This window comes from Zea mays, chromosome 5, assembly GCF_902167145.1.
Source record: "Zea mays cultivar B73 chromosome 5, Zm-B73-REFERENCE-NAM-5.0, whole genome shotgun sequence".
Taxonomy (NCBI): domain Eukaryota; kingdom Viridiplantae; phylum Streptophyta; class Magnoliopsida; order Poales; family Poaceae; genus Zea; species Zea mays.
Genome location: NC_050100.1, coordinates 221,773,581 through 221,790,354, shown reverse-complemented (window position 1 = coordinate 221,790,354; position 16,774 = coordinate 221,773,581). Strand labels below are relative to the sequence as shown.

The 16,774-nt window shown below is 44.7% G+C and overlaps 1 protein-coding gene across 2 annotated transcripts; it reads left to right on the top strand.

Moving 5' to 3' along the window:
• The first annotated feature begins 12,546 nt into the window (after window positions 1–12,546).
• LOC100193325 (embryo defective12) lies at window positions 12,547–15,779 on the top strand. 2 transcript variants are annotated; one of them, XR_566511.3, is made up of 11 exons: window positions 12,547–12,976; window positions 13,113–13,152; window positions 13,272–13,331; window positions 13,711–13,772; window positions 13,913–13,968; window positions 14,052–14,085; window positions 14,482–14,554; window positions 14,640–14,732; window positions 14,872–15,154; window positions 15,235–15,480; window positions 15,605–15,779. XR_566511.3 is itself a non-coding variant. In NM_001138462.2 (10 exon segments), coding segments are annotated over 9 exon segments (954 nt in total). In that variant the 5' UTR covers window positions 12,591–12,683; the 3' UTR covers window positions 15,115–15,154; window positions 15,235–15,667.
• Window positions 15,780–16,774: the final 995 nt, after the last annotated feature.

The following is a 16,774-nucleotide window of genomic DNA, read 5'->3' as shown; positions in this document are numbered from 1 at the left end:
TTCATGCGCGGTTTTGAGTAAATCCCAAATCTCCTTTGCGTTCTTCAACCCTTGAACTTTGTTATACTCCTCTCTACTCAAAGAGGCTAGGAGTATTGTTGTTGCTTGAGAGTTGAAGTGCTCGATTTGGGCCACCTCATCCTCATCATAGTTCTCATCCCCTACGGATGGTACCTGCGCACCAAACTCAACAACATCCCATATGCTTTTGTGGAGCGAGGTTAGATGAAATCGCATTAAATCGCTCCACCTAGCGTAATCTTCACCATCAAAAGTTGGTGGTTTGCCTAATGGGACGGAAAGTAAAGGTGTATGTTTGGAAATGCGAGGATAGCGTAGGGGGATCTTACTATACTTCTTGCGCTCTTGGCGCTTAGAAGTGACGGAGGGCGCATCGGAGTCGGAGGTAGAAGTTGATGAAGTGTCGGTCTCGTAGTAGACCACCTTCCTCATCCTCTTATGCTTGTCGCCTTTCCGATGCGGCTTGTGGGAAGAAGATTTTTCCTTCTTCTCTTGGTGGTGAGAAGAGGAAGCCTTTTTCTCCTTCCGTTTGGAGGAGTCCTTCTTCTTCTCCTTCCTCTTGGTGTGGGACTCTTCCGATGAAGTGCTCCCATGGCTTGTAGTGGGCTTTTCGCCGGTCTCCATCTCCTTCTTGGCGTGATCTCCCGACATCACTTCGAGCGGTTAGGCTCTAATGAAGCACCGGGCTCTGATACCAATTGATAGTCGCCTAGAGGGGGGGGGGTGAATAGGGCGAAACTGAAATTTACAAATATAAACACAACTACAAGCCGGGTTAGCGTTAGAAATATAAATGAGTCCGAGAGAGAGGGCGCAAAACAAATCCCAAGCGAATAAGCAAGTGAGACACGGAGATTTGTTTTACCGAGGTTCGGTTCTAGCAAACCTACTCCCCGTTGAGGAGGCCACAAAGGCCGGGTCTCTTTCAACCCTTCCCTCTCTCAAACGGTCCCACGGACCGAGTGAGCTTCTCTTCTCAAATCAAAGCCGGGAACAAAACTTCCCCGCAAGGGCCACCACACAATTGGTGCCTCTTGCCTTGATTACAATGGAGTTGTGATCTCAAGAACAAGTGAGAAAGAAAAGAAGCAATCCAAGCGCAAGAGCTCAAATGAACACGACAAATCACTCTCACTAGTCACTAGGGCTTTGTGTGGAATTGGAGAGGATTTGATCTCTTTGAATGTGTCTAGAATTGAATGCCTAGCTCTTGTAAGTGGTTGAGAAGTGGGAAAACTTGGATGCAATGAATGGTGGGGTGGTTGGGGTATTTATAGCCCCAACCACCAAATGTGGCCGTTGGGAGGCTGTCTGTTCGATGGCGCACCGGACAGTCCGGTGCCCCCTGCCACGTCATCACTGCCGTTGGATTCTGACCGTTGGAGCTTCTGACTTGTGGGCCCGCCTGGGTGTCCGGTGCACACCGGACAGGTACTGTTTGCTGTCCGGTGTGCCAGCATGGGCGAGCCTGCCATCTGCGCGCGCAGAGTGCGCATTAAATGCACGGCAGAGAGCCGTTGGCGCGGAGGAGACCGTTGCTCCGGAGGCGCACCGGACAGTCCGGTGCACACCGGACAGTCCGGTGATTTTTAGCGGACTAGCCGTTGGCGTTTCCCGAAGCAAGCGAGTTCCTGAGGCCGACCTCCCTTAGCGCACCGGACACTGTCCGGTGTACACCGGACAGTCCGGTGAATTATAGCGCGAGTGCCTCTGGCAATTCCCGAAGGTGGCGAGTTTGAGTCTGAGTCCCCTTGGTGCACCGGACATGTCCGGTGGCACACCGGACAGTCCGGTGCGCCAGACCAGGGGTGCCTTTGGTTGCCCCTTTGCTCCTTTGTTGAATCCAAAACTTGGTCTTTTTATTGGCTGAGGGTGAACCTTTTACACCTGTATAATCTACACACTTGGGCAAACTAGTTAGTCCAATTATTTGTGTTGGGCAATTCAACCACCAAAATTATTTAGGAACTAGGTGTAAGCCTAATTCCCTTTCAAAGACCAAGACAAAGGGGAAGCGCTCATGCTTCAAATGTGGTAAGCTTGGTCATTTTATTGCTAACTGTCCCGACAATGATAGTGATCAGGATCAAGGGAACAAGAGGGAGAAGAAGAAGAACTATAAGAAGGCAAAGGGCGAGGCGCATCTAGGCAAGGAGTGGGACTCGGACTGCTCCTCTTCCGACTCCGACAATGAAGGACTCGCCGCCACCGCCTTCAACAAGTCATCCCTCTTCCCCAACGAGCGTCACACATGCCTTATGGCAAGGGAGAAGAAGGTGAGTACTCGAGACTCCACTTATGCTTCTTCTAGTGATAATGAGTCTAGTGATGATGATGACATAGACTATTCATGCTTATTCAAGGGCTTAGATAGATCTAAGATAGATAAGATTACTGAGTTGATTGATGCTTTGAATGACAAGAATAGATTACTAGAAAAACAAGAAGATCTTTTATATGAGGAGCATGATAAATTTGTTAGTACACAAAATTCTCTTGCTCTAGAAATTAAAAGGAATGAAATGCTCTCTGGTGAATTATCTACTTGTCATAAAACCATTTCTACTTTAGAAGGTGTCAACAATGATTTAAATGCTAAATTAGAAGTGACAAATAAATCTAATTCCTGTGTAGAACATGTTGTAATTTGTACTAGGTGTAAAGATTTTGACATTGATGCGTGTAGTGAACACCTAGTTTCAATTTCCAAGCTTAATGATGAATTGGCTAGTCTTAATGCTCAACTTAAGACTAGCAAGAATGATTTTGATAAGCTAAAATTTGCAAGGGATGCCTACACGATTGGTAGACACCCCTCAATTAAGGATGGACTTGGCTTCAAGAGGGAAGCCAAGAACTTAACAAGCCATAAGGCTCCCATCTCCGCCAAGGAGAAAGGGAAGGCCCCTATGGCAAGTAGTACTAAAAGGAACCATGCTTTTATGTATCATGATAGGAGACAAACTAGAAATGCTTATAGGAATTATAATGCTTATGATGATTTTGACTCTCATGCCATGGTTGCTTCTAGTTCTTCCTATATGCATGGTAGAAATATGTCTAGGAGAAATGCTATTCGTCATGTGCCTAAAAAGAATATTATTCATGCTCCTAGGAAAGTAGTGAATGAACCTTCTACAATTTATTGTGCTTTAAATGCTTCCTTTGCTATTTGTAGAAAGGATAGGAAAATAGTTGCTAGGAAGTTAGGGGCAAAATGCAAGGGAGACAAAACTTGCATTTGGGTCCCTAAGGATATTTGCACTAACCTTGTAGGACCCAACATGAGTTGGGTACCTAAGACCCAAGCCTAAATTTGCCTTGCAGGTTTATGCATCCGGGGGTTCAAGCTGGATTATCGACAGCGGATGCACAAACCATATGACGGGGGAGAAGAAGATGTTCACCTCCTACGTCAAGAATAAGGATTCCCAAGATTCAATCATATTCGGTGATGGGAATCAAGGCAAGGTAAAAGGGTTAGGTAAAATTGCAATTTCTAATGAGCACTCTATCTCTAATGTGTTTTTAGTAGAGTCTCTTGGATATAATTTGCTATCGGTTAGTCAATTATGCAATATGGGATATAACTGTCTATTTACAAATGTAGATGTGTCTGTCTTTAGAAGAAGTGATGGTTCACTAGCTTTTAAGGGTGTATTAGACGACAAACTTTATTTAGTTGATTTTGCAAAAGAAGAGGCCGGTCTAGATGCATGCTTAATAGCTAAGACTAGCATGGGCTGGCTGTGGCATCGCCGCTTAGCACATGTAGGGATGAAGAACCTTCACAAGCTTCTAAAGGGAGAACACGTGATAGGTTTGACTAACGTTCAATTCGAAAAAGATAGACCTTGTGCAGCTTGTCAGGCAGGTAAACAGGTGGGAGGAGCGCATCACAGCAAGAATGTGATGACCACATCAAGACCCCTGGAGCTGCTACATATGGACCTCTTCGGACCCGTCGCCTATCTAAGCATAGGAGGAAGTAAGTATGGTTTAGTTATTGTTGATGACTTTTCCCGCTTCACTTGGGTGTTCTTTTTGCAGGATAAGTCTGAAACCCAAGGGACCCTCAAGCGCTTCCTTAGGAGAGCTCAAAATGAGTTTGAGCTTAAGGTGAAGAAGATAAGGAGCGACAACGGGTCCGAGTTCAAGAACCTTCAAGTAGAGGAGTTCCTTGAGGAGGAAGGGATCAAGCACGAGTTCTCCGCTCCCTACACACCTCAGCAAAATGGTGTGGTAGAGAGGAAGAACAGGACGCTAATCGATATGGCGAGGACGATGCTTGGAGAGTTCAAGACCCCCGAGTGCTTTTGGTCGGAAGCTGTGAACACGGCTTGCCACGCCATCAACAGGGTCTACCTTCATCGCCTTCTCAAAAAGACTTCGTATGAGCTTCTAACCGGTAACAAACCCAATGTATCTTACTTTCGTGTATTTGGGAGCAAATGCTACATTCTAGTGAAGAAGGGTAGAAATTCTAAGTTTGCTCCCAAAGCTGTAGAAGGGTTTTTGTTAGGTTATGACTCAAACACAAAGGCGTATAGAGTCTTCAACAAATCATCGGGTTTGGTTGAAGTCTCTAGCGACGTTGTATTTGATGAGACTAATGGCTCTCCAAGAGAGCAAGTTGTTGATTGTGATGATGTAGATGAAGAAGATGTTTCGACAGCCGCTATACGAACCATGGCGATTGGAGAAGTGCGGCCACAGGAACAAGATGAACGAGATCAACCTTCTTCCTCAACAACGGTGCATCCCCCAACTCAAGACGATGAACAGGTTCATCAAAAGGAGGCGTGTGATCAAGGGGGAGCACAAGATGATCAAGTAATGGAGGAAGAAGCGCAACCGGCACCTCCAACCCAAGTTCGAGCGGTGATTCAAAGGGATCATCCCGTCGACCAAATTTTGGGTGACATAAGCAAGGGAGTAACTACTCGATCTCGATTAGTTAATTTTTGTGAGCATTACTCCTTTGTCTCTTCTATTGAGCCTTTCAGGGTAGAGGAGGCCTTGCTAGATCCGGACTGGGTGTTGGCCATGCAGGAGGAGCTCAACAATTTCAAGAGAAATGAAGTTTGGACGCTGGTGCCTCGTCCCAAGCAAAATGTTGTGGGAACCAAGTGGGTGTTCCGCAACAAACAAGACGAGCACGGGGTGGTGACAAGGAACAAGGCTAGACTTGTGGCAAAAGGTTATGCCCAAGTCGCAGGTTTGGACTTTGAGGAGACTTTTGCTCCTGTGGCTAGGCTAGAATCAATTCGTATCTTGCTAGCATATGCCGCTCACCATTCCTTCAGGTTGTTCCAAATGGATGTGAAGAGCGCTTTCCTCAACGGACCGATCAAGGAGGAGGTGTATGTGGAGCAACCCCCTAGCTTCGAGGATGAACGGTACCCCGACCACGTGTGTAAGCTCTCTAAGGCGCTCTATGGACTTAAGCAAGCCCCAAGAGCATGGTATGAATGCCTTAGAGACTTTCTAATTGTTAATTCTTTCAAGGTTGGGAAAGCCGATCCAACTCTTTTTACTAAGACATGTGATGGTGATTTGTTTGTGTGCCAAATTTATGTCGATGACATAATATTTGGTTCTACTAACCAAAAGTCTTATGAAGAGTTTAGCAGGGTGATGACGCAGAAATTCGAGATGTCAATGATGGGCGAGTTGAACTATTTCCTTGGGTTCCAAGTGAAGCAACTCAAGGACGGCACCTTCATCTCCCAAACAAAGTACACGCAAGATCTGCTAAAGCGGTTTGGAATGAAGGATGCCAAGCCCGCAAAGACTCCGATGGGAACCGACGGACACACCGACCTCAACAAAGGAGGTAAGTCCGTTGATCAAAAAGCATACCGGTCAATGATAGGGTCGTTACTTTATTTATGTGCTAGTAGACCGGATATCATGCTTAGTGTATGCATGTGTGCTAGATTTCAATCCGATCCTAAGGAGTGTCACTTAGTGGCGGTGAAGCGAATTCTTAGATATTTGGTGGCTACGCCTTGCTTTGGGCTCTGGTATCCAAAGGGGTCTACCTTTGACTTGGTTGAATACTCAGACTCCGACTATGCTGGATGCAAGGTCGATAGGAAGAGTACATCGGGGACGTGCCAATTCTTAGGAAGGTCCCTGGTGTCATGGAACTCTAAGAAACAAACTTCCGTTGCCCTATCCACCGCTGAGGCCGAGTATGTTGCCGCAGGACAGTGTTGCGCGCAACTACTTTGGATGAGGCAAACCCTCAGGGACTTTGGCTACAATCTGAGCAAAGTCCCACTCCTATGTGACAATGAGAGTGCTATCCGCATGGCGGAAAATCCTGTTGAACACAGCCGCACAAAGCACATAGACATCCGGCATCACTTTTTGAGAGACCACCAGCAAAAGGGAGATATCGAAGTGTTTCATGTTAGCACCGAGAACCAGCTAGCTGATATCTTTACCAAGCCTCTAGATGAGAAGATCTTTTGCAGGTTGCGTAGTGAGCTAAATGTCTTAGATTCGCGGAACTTGGATTGAATTGTAGCATACATGTGTTTATGCCTTTGATCATGTTCATTCTGCATTTTGTTGCTTATTGTGGTGCTCAAGTTGTACAAACATTCCCTGGACCTCACAAGTCCTTGTGTAATTGATGCACATGTTTAGGGGGAGTTGTGTTACAACTTGACCCTTTGAGACTAACCATATGCTTGAGTTTGCTTGATTTAGTCTCGAAGGAGATTTGAAAGGGAAAAGGTGGACTTGGACCATGAAAGACTTCCACTGCACTCCGATGAAAAGAGTAACTTTTCCAAGTTCATCTTTTTACTCTTATTGCCTATTTGCTCTTCATTGAAGATTTTGGTGAGGCAAAGGGGTTAAAGGGCCAAGATTGATCCCGTTTTGGTGCTTGATGCCAAAGGGGGAGAAAATAAAGGCCAAAGTGATAAATGGATCAGCTACCACTTGAGAGATTTTGAAAACAGTAGAATAGAGCTTTTGGTTTGTCAAATCTCTTTTGTTGTCTCTTTTATCAAAAGTTGGCCTCTTGTGGGGAGAAGTGTTGATTATGGGAAAAGGGGGAGTTTTTGAAATCTTTAATCAATCTCTTTTGGAATGACTCTCTTTATGCTTCAACATGTGTGTTTGACTTAGAGATAGAGATTTGAGTTTGATTTGCAAAAACAAACCAAGTGGTGGCAAAGGATGATCCATATATGTCAAAATTGAATCAAAATAAATTTGAGTTTTATTTGAAGTGATATTGCACTTGTTCTAGTAGCTTTATGTTGTGTTGGCATAAATCACCAAAAAAGGGGGAGATTGAAAGGGAAATGTGCCCTTGGGCCATTTCTAAGTATTTTGGTGATTGAGTGCCAACACAGGTGCTTAAATGTGAATCTATACCCATGGATGGACAAAGTTCAAATCAAGAGTAAAGGTATGTTTCTAAGCCTTAGTACATTGCTTTGAAGACTAATGTATTGTGTCTAAGTGCTTGAAACAGGAGAAATCGAGTCAGAGAAAAGTTGGCTGTGTACAGCCAAAAGGCTGTTCGGTCTGGAGCACCGGACTGTCCGGTGGTGCACCGGACAGTGTCCGGTGCGCCAGGCTGCCTCGAGCGAAGTGGCCGCTCTCGGGAATTCGCCAACGGCGTACGGCTAAAATTCACCGGACTGTCCGGTGTGCACCGGACTGTCCGGCGAGCCAACGGTCAGCCGGGCCAACGGTCGGCCGCGGAATCTGCGCGCGACACGTGGCCGGGCCAACGGTCGGAAGGGGGCACCGGACTGTCCGGTGTGCACCGGACTGTCCGGTGCGCCAACGGCTCCCAGATCTGCAACGGTCGGCTGCACCATTTTTGGAAGGAAATCGGGCACCGGACTGTCCGGTGTGCACCGGACTGTCCGGTGCGCCACTCGACAGAAGGCAAAAATTGCCTTCCCAGATTGCTCTCAACGGCTCCTAGCTGCCTTGGGGCTATAAAAGGGACCCCTAGGCGCATGGAGGAGTACACCAAGCAACCTTAGAGCATTCTTGATCATCCACACTCAGTCTTTGCGCATTCGTTTGTCATTCTCAGTGATTCGAGCTCCGTTCTAGTGAGAACTTTGAGATAGTCTTTTGAGCTCGATTCTTGGCCTTGTGTGTGTGCATTTTGCTGTGGATTTGTGTGTTGCTTCCCTCCCTTACTTCGTATTTCTTTGTGAATCTCAAGTGTAAGGGCGAGAGACTCCAAGCTGTGGAGATTCCTCGCAAACGGGATATTGAAAGGCAAAGCAAAACACCGTGGTATTCAAGTTGGTCTTTGGACCACTTGAGAGGGGTTGATTGCAACCCTCGTCCGTTGGGACGCCACAACGTGGAGTAGGCAAGCGTTGGTCTTGGCCGAACCACGGGATAACCACTGTGTCATCTCTGTGTTTGATCTCTTGTGGTATTGTGTTTTGTTGAGACTCCTCTCTAGCCACTTGGCGATTATTGTGCTAACACTTAACAAGTTTTTGTGGCTATAAGTTTAAGTTTCACAGGATCACCTATTCACCCCCCTCTAGGTGCTCTCAGGTATTCAAGTGGGTCTTTGGACCGCTTGAGAGGGGTTGATTGCAACCCTCGTTCGTTGGGACGCCACAACGTGGAGTAGGCAAGTGTTGAACTTGGCCGAACCACGGGATAAACCACTGTGTCTATCTGTGATTGATCTTCTTGTGGTTATCGTGTCTTGCAAAGACTCTTATCTAGCTCCTTGGCTTTATTGTGCTAACTCCTAACCAAGTTTTGTGGCATTAAAGTTTAAGTTTTACAGGATCACCTATTCACCCCCTCTAGGTGCTCTCAGAAATTTCCCGTGGAGAATCGGGAATCGAGACCCGTTGCCATTTCTATAAACAACAAGCTTTTCTCTTTTTCTTTCCCAACAAGAACGTGATAGCTCTAAGGTTATGATCAACCGATCGTGTTTCTAAAGATTGAAATAAAAGATATGGACAGGAGACAACCTTAGCCCATACGTTGCTCTATATGGAAGGGCAACATCGGCGGTGTTTGGTGTTGTTGATGATAGTTAGGCATCGACCGCGATGGTCGCTTCTGATGTCTTTAGGCTCGTATAGACGTGTAAAATATTATTTTTTTGCTATAAATTGCACTGTTTAGAAAATCGATTTTTAAAATAAGAAGTGTGATAGGGAATCATAAAGGTAGTACGCTGGAGACCGTCCCAGTTAGGGATGGCAAATTAACTTGCAAATCCAAAACCCGACGGGTATCCGACTCGACGGGTGCGATATAGGTGAAGTTTTTTTACCTATAGGTGCACCCGCACTCGACCTGAAGTTTCACATTTGTGGGTGTGGGTTTCTATTTTAACCCGCGTTGACCCACACCCGATTTGAAATTTGGTTTATTCTTTATTTTGCACAAAAATAATTAAGATACAATAGTAATTAGTTTGATAAGTAACTTGGCTAATAATTCATGAAATGTTTTGTTACTCCTCAACATGGAAAGACATAAATTCGTAGATATAACTCAATTATTCACGGTTCTTAATTTCTTATAGCCGAAATATTGTTTAAAAATGTGTACTGAGTAAAAATCTGCGTGTGACTCGAAACCCGATAGGTTCAGATGCGGGTTTGGAATTGCACCTACGATACGATCACGAGTGGGTTTAGATAGACTTCACGTGTGATCATGGGTGGATTTTTGCTCCACCCGATCAAAAGTCGATCCATTGTGATTAGAGGTGTCAATGGGGAATTCTCCATTGGATTTGGACACCTCGTACCCATTGCCATGAAGCTATACTTATCCCCATCTTCGTACCTATACCCATTATAGGTATAAGGTTCATCCCATACATATCCCCATTCACGTATTGGTTCCTTATTGGGTCTCCATCTCCAACAAAAAAACATTATCACATTATATTTTATTTGACACACGTGACACCCAACAACAATATATCACCAATAAATTTAACATGTAAAAAGAAAAACATTGTTTAACCATATAAAACAACAAAAACAAAGTGACACGTGGGCTAATGGATGAGGCGGTTAGTGGCTGCATGCCTGTGTTGGGTAGATGTATAGGTGTACATTCGGGTCGGGCCGCCCAAGCCCGAAAAGACCCGTATTATTTGAATTTCGGCTTGACCCGTTTGAATTTCGGGTCGGGCTGGTCCATGGGCCTAGCCCTCGGCCCACGACCCGGCACATAATTACTTAAACGTGTCGGGCTCATTTTGTGTGGCCCGAAATTATAAAAGCCTGAAATTAATTTTTTGGCCCGAAATTCATATCAGAACCCTAAATTCAAAACAAATTTAATAAAACAAATAAAAGATAAGCCAAATAAATCTGAACAAAAACAAACTTAATATTTGTATTAAAGTTACGAGAGCTATGCAACGACTACCTCGTTTACAAATCATTTTGTTAGAAGGAAAAAGAAGTAAAATCAGCTCTATACAAAGTTCGTAAGTTCAGTTTATTATCTAATGTTCATAATAAAAGTAAAATTACATCACATACTCCAATTCAAAGCTACAAAAAAACATCTAACTAGCATTATCTCTAACTTTATGTTCTTTATCAAGTAAATGAAAATGTGGAATGCAGTGCAGTTTTAATAAATACTAGTCGGTTGCCCGTGCGTTGCGACGGCTTACAACAATACCCACGTAAACTGTCAACCAAAAAGATCTCAATATTTTTTATTGATTGTCCCTGCTCTTCGTATAATATTCTTTTGATTTGGCTAATTGATGTTATTGTTTACTCCATGTAATATGTCTTGGTACAACGCGGCCAATGAAGTGTGCAATTAGAAGAGAGTTCACAACGACGACTGACTGAACGAACAGAAATTATAAAATGATATAATTCCACGATACAGAGACCAAATAAGAAAAAGTTTGTGAGCTCAAGTTTCTAAAATAAGTCACATGAACTCAAACTTATAAAAAAGATAGATCAAAATATGAAGTGATTGTTAAAGTCAGGCACCAATAAACACTGGATGCGCTACATATAAATTATGCTACTTCGTAGCAATTACTAACATTTAAAACCAATAAATAACCTTTCCTTTTACTGTTAGTGTGACAAATCATTGTTGCTCCATTCAATTCAGCAACCTCAAACACCATGAAGCCCATTGCGCCAATGTGGTCTCAGAAACGACCTAATGCTTGCAAAAGGCAAGAACGACGTGTCGTGCTTGGGCTATAGCCTCGGCTCGTAGTGCTGGCCCGGCCTGACACGATTATATTTTTTATTTTACAAAAAACGTATATACGTATATACAATTTATATTCAATATTAAAAACATCTTAGTATGATGTTCTACTGGTTAGACACTTTCACCCAGTGTCTGTCGCCCTGATGGACTTCTTTCATCAGGGCATGGGTTCGAATCCCATCTCATGCACCATTTTTTAACATTTTACGTTGATTTAATCAAATGGGTCGACAGGCTAACAGGCTGGTCTGGCATAGTCAGCAGGCCGGCATGACGGGACGACGTTGAAACTGGTGCTTTAAGTACAGTATAGATATGGGCATTTCGTGTCTCTATATGGGTCATTCCGTGCCTGCCTTAAATGGGTCGTGCTCGTGCCCGCCCATGGGCCGCGACCTTGGCCCAAACCCGGCTCGACACTAAAATATTTTGAGTCGTGCCGTGCCTGGGTCGTGCTTTTTTCCGTGCTTCGGTCCGGCCCATGAGGCCCAGCCCAAAAGTACACATATAGATAGATGGGTGCTTAAAAGAGTTGCGAGCGATATGGTTAGTTGTCATGCTTATACCCATGTGTAATCAGGTACGAATTTATGCTTTTCCATATTCATACCCACACACCCAATGGGTGAAGAATTTCTCTAAATATGTACCCATGGAGATTAAAATCCTCACATATCCTACCCCTAACAACTTGTTTAGGAGAAAAGGAAATGAGTGGATTGGAGGGGCTAAAATCTCCTTACTATATAAAATTTAATAACAAGAAGATTTTATTTCCTCTAATCTCCTACATTCCCCTTTCTCCTAAATATACCCTAATTGTCATCGCCATGGTTAACGGGTATGCGGCTCCATTGACACCTCTAAATGTGATCCCTAGTCCTATTTCATCATCTATCTCATCTTCTATTTCAAATTTTATTCTGTAAAACAGTATTAAATAGTGTTACCTATTGTACTACATCCTATTTTAGCAGCTTCATTCCGGGCTCAACGGATCTTAACCTACCACCGCAAAGTACGGATGGAAACACTGTCGTTTACCGTCTTCACTTCAGCAATTCGGAGGAGATTGGACGCCACAAATCTCGATCCGGGAAATCCAGGCGAACCTCGTGACTGGATTCAAGTCCGGTATACTGGAGATTTTGGAACGAAATCGAAGCGGAGACGAAATCCTCGAAGGCCCAGAACGTAAGTGACCTCATCACTCAGGCCCAGACCCAGTCCACAACAAAACGGGATTCACTACGAGGCTCATAACACTAAGGCCCACGTCCCTTCGCCCAGACCCCCACCGGAAGGGCTCTCATCGTCCCCTCCACTCCACTCGTTTCTTTCGCTTCCCGCGGCGAAAGCCCTCGAAGCAGATAAGGCCTACCGGCTGCCGCCGTGCCCGTGCTCGCGCTCGACCACCGCCGGCCATGGTCGGCGTCGCCCTCGCGCCGGCAGTGTCCCGCGTGCCTTGCCGTCCCGGCGCTTCCTTCCACGCCTCGCGCCCCTCCTCTTCGGCGCGGCTCCCGGCCAGGCCGCGGGCGCGGGCGCGGGCGCCGCCGGAGAGGCTCGTGGTTGTCGCGCGGTACTCGTCCTCGTACGAGGTCGAGGGCGAGGAGGAGGAGGAAGATGAGGAAGGGCTCGGGGGTGGCGGAGGCTGGGGGAGGAGGGACCGCGGGCCCGACCCCGACTACGACCCGGCCCTTGACATCGAACGCATCGAGTACGTCTCGCCTCTCGCGTGCCTTATATTTTATATTTACATATATAACATGTATCCGTCGTTGCAAATCTATACTATTAACTGCTGCCGTGGTCGTCTACGTGTGTTCACGTTGCGTGGTGCCTCTCTTTGTTAGGTCCTCGACCGTAAGGCTATTGGACGAACAGAAAAGAATGGTAATTCTCATCTCTAGTTATGCTGCTTCGCTAATTTTAGATTTCATTGTTGTGCATCGTTAGATTAGCTGTTCATTTGGGCATTCCTCTTCATTGTTTTCCTACATATATATATGTAGGTTGGTGTAGTATCTGTCAGCGAGGCAGTTCAGATTGCAGACGATAATGATCTTATACTGGTACGCTATTTGCCTCAGATGTTTTTACTTATTCTTTTCCTCCAAAAGGATACATTTCAGCATAAATGTTGTACAGAGAGTAACTGAGGATTGTTCACTAGCATAAATGATTATTGTAGCAGTCATGAGTTGTCATGCGATGGCTAAAAACTCTGGCCCTAACACTAGCTACTTGCTACTAGAGCAACAAAGTGAACACGATAGTTTTTTATTCCCTGCTCGGTGCAATATCTGCAGGCGCATGAACTAGCTTTGCAAACTGCCTTCATAAACAGGACATATGCTTACCTTATACCAGACGTTCATTCATCAGACGACACTTGCTATTAGTCTACTACTAATGTACACCAATTAGGATTGCTGATATTTTCTATTTCAGGCAATATTATCAATGGATGGGGACCCCCCAGTACTTCGACTCTTTGATGAGAGAGATTACAAGTATGTTGCAATTAACAACACACCAACCTATAGTTTAAATGCTTTTAGAAAAAAAAAGATTGTATAGTCGCATGGTTTGTTTGATTCAGACTTTATTCATTTTAGGATCATATGAATGCATTTTTGTTGGTTTTGTACAGAAAACATAGGTATGAACAACAGAAGAAGAAAAAGATTCAGCAGAAAAGATCTGTCGGTATGCTTATTGAACCATTCTTTTTCTGCCGATTTTGTTGATAAAGATTCAAAGGAATTGAGTTTGATGTTTATTCCTTGCAGCGAAACGCATGGGCTTGAAGGAGCTGAAAATGGGGTACGAATCATCTCAGTTTGAATTTTGTTTCAGTTCCATTGGTTATTGACCCTTATATCTAAACTGCTGCATTTTCTGGAACTTTTTATTAGACCAGAAGGATAGGTCTTATTTTATTCCACCTTGCATAGCTAAGTAACTTCTAGCATGTAAGAACTAATAAAACTTTTGAGGCAAACTTGGCTAGAGCTACTTTGAGCTATTTGCCAATTGCCATATTGGAAATGCAAAATTTCTTAGATAGATCGATTGGTGTTGGCATAGTATATTTCTGGCAATTGTGCAATAATTTATTGATTTGTCTGTGGCATCATAAGGCTCCTGAATTACAACAGACACATGTGTTATTATAAGTTAATGAGTTGGTGTTGAATTCTGTATGCATTTGCCTGCCAGATACAACATTGACATCCATGATTACAGCGTGAGGCTTAAAGCTGCAAAAAAGTTTCTTAAAGCTGGCGACAAGGTGATGAGAGATGTTTGTACAAGCACGTGACTGCGTCTGCGTGTATTTTTTAGCAGAACTTATTGTTTGAGACCGCCTTTTCCAGGTTAAGATAATTGTGAACCTGAAAGGACGGGAAAACTTGTACAAAAAAGAAGCTATCGAACTCCTTAGAAGATTCCAAAATGACGTTGGCGAGGTAATTTGGTCCTACATCTGTTTTAGGTTTTCATTTCACAACCAATTCATCTTCTGTCTTTGTTCACAACATCTGGCATATCTTCCCTGATGTTAGAATCATCTGGTTGCAAGTTTTAAGTTTTGTTGTCATACTTCAGCTGGCGACCGAAGAAAGTAAGAATTTCGCGGAGAGGAATATATATCTGGTTCTTGTTCCCAATAAGATAGCTATACAGAAAGAACAGGATGAATTGAACAAAAAGGGTGCTGTGAGAGAAGAGAAAGACCAATCAGACAGTGATGAACCAGAAGAGAACGACCAACCAGACAGCGATGTACCCCTGACAGAACTGCTGGAGGAAAGTATGGAACCCGAGGCAGAAGTCTCAGCAAACGTTTGATTTGAACTGTAGAGGCCAAGGTGCCTGAGATTGAAACAAGGTATCACACACTCGAAGACATTACTATCTTTTCTCCACATCTCTTGTTTCTTGTTTCCTGAGTATATGTGTACTTTCCAGTATCACGCAGGTACAGTTGCTGTAGAATTGCAGCTCTCGTAAATACAAGGCAGGCTGGTTCTTTTGTGCAACAATTATATCTGTTAAACTCCATCTCCACAAGCTATCCGATAGGCGCCAAGGCGTCTGACAAGTAAACAAGGCTTGATGATGTATGTCCTCCAAGTCTCCAACCCCTCAGCATTGAAGGATGATGATACCTAGGAACTGGAAATCACCACCCCTCGCATAAATGGATTGAGACAGGTTGGATCCGGTACCAATAATAAAGTAATTGTTAGGACAGACATTTTTCTAGTATCGTCCAGCACGGTGGACTTTTTTATTTTGTGCCTCATTTCCAATCGTTTTTCTTTTTGACTCCTTGTAGAGAAAAGTTGAGACGTGTCTATTTGACAAGTGCACATGTTATTGCGAGTTTGAGACCTTGTGTAAGAGCCTACCATTGTGTTCTGGAAGAGTTATTCTGTATAAAAAAGTGGTCTTTGTTTTACCACCTGAATGCAGGACTTCCTTCCAGGACAGGATATAGATGATTTTGATCATTGGTGGTGCTTCAATAGTGCTCGGTTGGGTGGAATGAGTAAAAAGGGCTTTGACTCCTTGGTTGCTTTAGGCGCGTGGATGTTGTGGAAACATAGAAATGGTGTTGTCTTCAATGGCTCCCATCCAAATTTGATGGGGGTCGTCTGGTTGGCCAGGGAGGAAGCTTTCTTGTGGTCTTTGGCTGGGGCTAAGGGTTTTTCTTACCTCCTAGCTCAAAGACGGGTGGTGTAGTTTTTTTTTTTCTCTGTTTTAGTTGGGGTGTTTGTCAGCTGACAAACGCTCTGTCCCTGCCCCTGTTCCAGTTGTTCTTTCTGGCTAGGTGGGTTCGGTGTGTGTGTGTTTGTGTGTGTATGTGTGTCTGTCTGTTTCGGGGTATTTTTCCCTTTTTTTCTTCTTAATATATTGATGCGCAGCTCTCCTGCGTGTTCGAGAAAAAAAAATGTTCTCCACCCGGCAACGTTTTCTCCTGCCAATTCAGAGCTCCGAGCGAACCATTTTGGCGGTGAAACTGTGCACAACAGCACACCGTTGCTGTTGCGCCCCTTCACCTGCACTTCCTCATGTGAGCCGTCGACCTGGCCGCGGCGCTGCCCAAGGAGGCCAGCGTCTTCAAACCGAGGCCTGTGCTCCTGCTCCCGCCACAGCTCGCCGTGGCAGAGGCAAAGGCAGAGCCTTGGGCCTCGCCGGTAAGAACTCAAGGGATCCACCGTTCAGGTTCCGGAACACCGTTCAGGCGGTGAGAGGTGAGACGGCAGATCCGGGCGTGGCGCGAGCAAATCCGCGCGAGGACGATGGAAGGCAGGCGCGTGCGATGGATTATGGCGGGCACTGGCCTCTGACAAAAACCTGAAGTTGAGCCTGAGCCTGCCGTGTTTTTTTTTTCAAGGATGATGCTTTGTTGATTAAACATATCGTTACAGAACGAAGCCCGCCTAGTGGCCAGTGATGGGTACTGAGAGCTGTTTAATTAATTGCTGTTTAATTAATGAAAACT